At 59.2% G+C, this 5,055-nt stretch overlaps 1 protein-coding gene across 1 annotated transcript; it reads right to left on the bottom strand.

Annotated features, from left to right (window-relative positions):
- Positions 1-453: 453 nt before the first annotated feature.
- On the bottom strand, positions 454-2,924 carry ISG15 (ISG15 ubiquitin like modifier). The gene is made up of 2 exons (XM_077835014.1): positions 2,790-2,924; positions 454-1,912 (listed from the first exon to the last, which is right to left on the bottom strand). Exons 1-2 carry the CDS (start codon positions 2,790-2,792, stop codon positions 1,418-1,420), a joined length of 498 nt encoding a protein of 165 aa, XP_077691140.1. The 5' UTR covers positions 2,793-2,924; the 3' UTR covers positions 454-1,417.
- Between the last annotated feature and the right edge of the window lie 2,131 nt (positions 2,925-5,055).

Genomic DNA, 5,055 nt, shown 5'->3' with positions numbered 1-5,055 from the left:
AGAGGGAAGGCCTGGGGGTGGAGCCGGGCCCCAAGCTAAATGCTTGATGCCAATGGCCTAGAGCGCTAGCTCTTGCTTTAGGAGCGTGGGGCGGGGGTTCAAACTCTGAGCCAGCTCCCGTGAGAGCTACTTCAGTCGTGTTGCCAGCCCTCCAGGATTGTCTTGGAGTCTCCAGGAATTAAAGATTCTGTCACGTGATGAAACCTCCAGGAATATGGCCAACCCGAGCTGGAAACCTTCTATACGCCTCAGCTGTAATTCCTTTCTCCCTCATCCAAAGGGCAGCACAGCTGGCTGGTCTGGGGGTGTCCTCCTCTCTTCTCAGGATGAGGCCAGTGTTTGGGGGGCATGGGGGTAAGAGCTTGGCTCAGTGCACAGGGGTGGATCACCTGGAAGGGTTTACCAGCATGGATCAGAGTCAGCAGAGAAAAGAAAGGACTCAGGAACAGGGCAGGATTTGAGGAAACCTGTTTATTGATCATATTAGATCATCATTATCATGCATTTACATAGCAAAGTGCCCTAGTGTGCAATACAATCACAGACTGAGTCCTCCAGTCACAGTTCAGAACACACAAATACTATCTTGTCACAAAAAAGACCGAAATCCTGACTGCCAATTGCAGAGTCTAATCAGGCCGGTTCCTTTGTTTCTTCACAGGCCACTACCCCCAGTGGTCATTACAGCCTTAGCCCCACCCCACAGCAAAATTATTCACTCAAGCCCCACCCCCAATGTGACATCCCAGGAAGCAGCTGCACAGCCCCTGAAGAGGCAGGGCAGGTGGTTGTCCTGGATCTTCTTGTGATGTTGGCATCCAAGCTTCACACCTGAATTCAACTGGTGACAAAGGGAGTGGCCAGCGCACTCTTCCGCTAGGGTTAGCGTCTGCTGAATCCACACCCTCACCCACAGCACTGCCAGGGAACCAGAGCAAACACCTGTCGCAAGGAAACAACTCGCTAGACACATGGCACCACAGACCTGGGGGAGGGGGGTGTCATTCACATGTAGGAGCTAACTGAGCAAACCTCCTGCAGGAGAGATTTCCACCATGTTGTAAGGAGCCCCACTGTGCCCCCTGGAAGGAACGGAGTCGCTCTGCACGGCCCAGGTCAGTCACGTAGCCTGGCACAGCGGGACCATGCTGCACTGGAACAGGATTCATGGAGGGATGAGGAGCTGGAGAGAGCAGCACCAGGGTGAGCACATGCACAATGGGGTGCGAGTGCTGTGGGCAACCCAGCGTCAACGTGATGCTCACTCTCCCTGGGACCCTCTCCCAGTCTTCTGCATCACCCCCCACCCCAGCCAGTGCTGGAGCCAGTCACAGCTTCACATCCGAGAGTCCAAAGCTAGCATACGATGTTTGGGACGCTAAGGTCTATCTAGGAAAAGAGGACGGGAGCAGGAAAGTCAGGAAGGCTGGACCCTGGGGCTCAGCCCCCCCCGCAGACGCAGGTGCAGGAAGATGGTGCAGTGGGGGGCGATGTTGTAGTCTCCCAGCTTGTGGCCGTCCTCGAGCGGTTTCCCCTCAAAGCTGAGCCAGAACTGCTCCTGCTGGATGTTCTCCTGCTGCTGGACCCGCCCCTTGAACTGGGTGACCCCGTCGGAGGGGAGGACAGTGTAGGTGCTGGTCCTGCCCTTGTCATTCTTCACAAAGAGGGTGATGGGCTCCTCGTTCTTTACCATCAACAGGATGATGTCTCCGGGCTTGAGCTGGTAGTCGGAGAGCCGGGAGCCATCACGCAGCTCCACATAGGCCCCGTTCTGGCAGGCCAACTTCTGCTGGTACGGGGACACCCCCGTCTTCTTGGCAATCTGGGCCTTGAAAGCCGAGACGGTCATAGTGCTGGTGACCTCCAAGCTGTGCATCTCGCCGGTCAGCAGCTTCACGCTGAGCCACAGGGCCTGGGGAGGAGAGGGCCCAGAGTGGTCAGAACCGAGGGGGAGCCCAGACGTCCATCCCACAGGGACTCAGACCCCCGAGAGGGAAGCAGGTTGGGGCTTGTTACCTTCTCCATATCCTGTCACACCCCTATACACCCTTCCAGAGCCTGGCACCTGGTGCAGTCATTACCCCAGTACAACATGCAGGGAAATGCGTCCCAGTCAGCACGGTGATGATCACACCAGCATCCGTGCCAGCACAGGAGGGCTCAGGCCTGCTGGGCTCAGTGAACACTCACCAGATCCCTTTTCATGGCATTAACAGGGGCCCGGGGCCCAAACCCAGCACCCCCAAAAGGGCAGTCGAGGGATGAGGCTGCTCACTGGGCTGGCTGGTCTGCCCCCCTCGGAGCCGGGTCCTGGCTAGGCTGCACTAGCCAGCGCTCAGAGGCTGTCCCAGGGGCAAGGGGTGCTCAGGGCAGATGCGCTCAGGTTGCTATGCTCCCGCCCCGGTCAGGGGGCTCCCCAAGGGCAGTCGGGTCACTAACAAAGGGGCAGCTTAGCGGAGACCAGGGGCTGGGAGGGGGGCGGTAAATACAGGCGGCAGCTGCCTTTCCTGTGCCCAGGGACCGTGGGAAGTGCCGATCGGTCCCTGCCCTGCTACCGGCTCGGCGCGGGGCATGCAGCCGGCAGCAGGGGCGGGGGGCATGCTACCGCGCTCGGGGTCCCCCCAAAACACGCACCCGGGCCGGAGGGGCTGCGGCTCCAGCGGACAGGAGACCCCGGGGGGCTCCGGTCCCGAGCTGCCGCGCTGCCCTCCCCCGGAGCCAGGAACGTGCAGAGCGACCCCCGAGCTCCTCCCTGCGGGCCCCGGTCCCGGCCCCGGCCCGAGCCTCACCATGTCCGCAGCCTGCCGGGGTCTCCCTGGTTCCGCAGCGTCCCGAGTTCCAGCCCGATCAGCTCTGGCCGGCTCCGCCGCCGGCTCCTTCTTTATAGCGCCGCCCGCGGGTCACCCGGGGACCGCACGGAGAATCAAAACCAGCCTCGGCCGCTGGGTTTCGGTTTCCTTCCCCCGCCCCCCGCTCCTGCGCCGCGGAGAAACGAAACTGGGAAGCGATGGGGGAAGGGACCCGGACCCTTGGGGATTCCCCTGGGGAAGCGAACCCAGCCCCTGGCGGTCACAGGGGGGCCAGGGACCCGGACCCGGCATTGGGCCAGGGCCATACACTGAGCCCTTTGGGATGTGATCCGGGTCTGGATCCAAATGTAGGGGCTGGATGCATCTCGACTTCAGAAAATAAAATAACTCCGGGACTCAAATTGTGCTCCCCTTGGCCCCCATGCACCCCCAGCTCGCAGCCACTGGGGCTCTCCGGGTGTCAGCAGGAGGAGTTGGCTCAGTGTTTAATCAACCATAACATGTTATAAATACTAACAGGGGAAAAGACCTGGGGGTGTTTTGTTCTAACGCAGTGGCGCATTAACCTGTGGAATTCCCTGCCACAAGACAGCAGTGAGCTGGCAGCACAGCCAGGGTCAGGAGGGGCTCAGACAGTTCCAGGGATGATGTGGGGAGCCGTGTGGGTCAGGAAGCAGAGCAGGTTAGGAGGCAGTGTAGGGAGCAGTGAGCCAGGGAGCAGTGTGTGTAGCGGGGTGGTGTGGGTCAGGGAGGGCGTGTGCCGGGGGCCGTGTGGGGAGCAGTGAGGGGCGGGAATCAGCGTGAGCCATGGGGCAGTGTGGGTCAGGGAGTGGTGCGTGTCAGGTGGAGGTGTGGGAAGCAGTGTGGGTCAGGGAGCAGTGTGAGCCATGGGGCCGAGAAGAGTTGGGCTGGGAGTGCCACCATTTTCCCTGGGCCGCTCCCACCTTCTGTCCAGCTTGTTGACATCTGTCCCCAGACCTCTGGATGCTGCTCTTCCCACCTGGGATCTTTGGTTCCTCACCACTTCTCTGGCAGCGACAGCCATCCCTATCTGCGGCTCCCAGCCTAGCTTGCAGCACCTGGGCTGCAATGAATAACTCCCCTAGCTCCTGCCTGCAACTAGTCAGTCCTTCCCTTCTCCGAGCAGGAGCTTCCCTCAGCCCTGCCACGGAGCCGGCCTCTTTGGCTTTGGACAGCCAGCCCAAATCACCTTAAAGCAGCGGGTCCCTCCCTGGCCTTTTCCCTGGTGGCTCCCATTATGACTTAGGTTGGCTGCAAGGCTTTTGCCAGCTCCCTCCAGCTGAACGCCCTTGCCAAGTAGCCTTCCCCTTTGTAGGGCTCCGCAGAGCAGCCTTCTCCTGCCAGCGCCTGCCTGCCATGAGGGTGGGACGAGGCAGCCTTCATGCTGCTCCCCAGCTCCCAACATCTTCCCGCTTGGCTGGGTGAGAGGGGAGCCTTGCCCTAGCTTCTCTGCCAGGTTCCTTCCTCAAGCACTATTCATTCCCAGGACCCTTACGGCTCAATATGTATCTCTACTGGACCCTTCCAAACCCTTAAAGAGCCATGCCAGGTGGTGGATGGGCTGACCACTAGGCACTACTGCCCTCAGTGGTGGACAGCCCCATCACAGCCTAGGTGGCCCATAGACAGGTTAAATGGACACAGAGTTAAAGTATGTTTGATTGTCACAGAGGAATTAATCACATCAACGGAAAGGACAGTATCACGTGGGATTATGCAGTCATAAAATTGCAGGGACAAGAAATGTTCACTGCACCCTTAGACAGACAGCTAGGAAATCCCAGACCTTGAGGGGCAGGTCTGCTCTGGCCAGTGCAGGGCTTCATTTGTAAGGAAAGAGGTGTTGGGGATCAAGCAATTAGTTTACTTCCATAACTGATGCGGCAAGTCCAGAGGGGCCGGGACCCTGAACGGCCAGGCCCAGCGGGGCCCAAGGCTCTGAACTGCCTGAACTGCTCAGCCCAGAGGTGCTGGGGGTCAGCCCTGACAAGCCCCGGCACAAATTAAGCACTGGGCAAATGACCAGTAAGAAGGGCATTGTGGCTTCCCATGTTCAATACTCTTGGGGGTTCCAGGTAAATGTGCTGAATTACAGGTAAAAAGATGCTCAGCTTCGTTCCCAGAGGTGCCTGGCATCAGGAAGACAAGCTGAGCTCTTGCCAGATCATACACCATCACCACCCACCTTTTCCACATAAAAAGAGCATGTCCCTGCTTTCCCATC

Source organism: Eretmochelys imbricata, chromosome 15, assembly GCF_965152235.1.
Source record: "Eretmochelys imbricata isolate rEreImb1 chromosome 15, rEreImb1.hap1, whole genome shotgun sequence".
Classification (NCBI taxonomy): Eukaryota; Metazoa; Chordata; order Testudines; family Cheloniidae; genus Eretmochelys; species Eretmochelys imbricata.
Note: the sequence above shows the minus strand (reverse complement) of the source record. Positions and strands in the feature narration are given on the sequence as shown.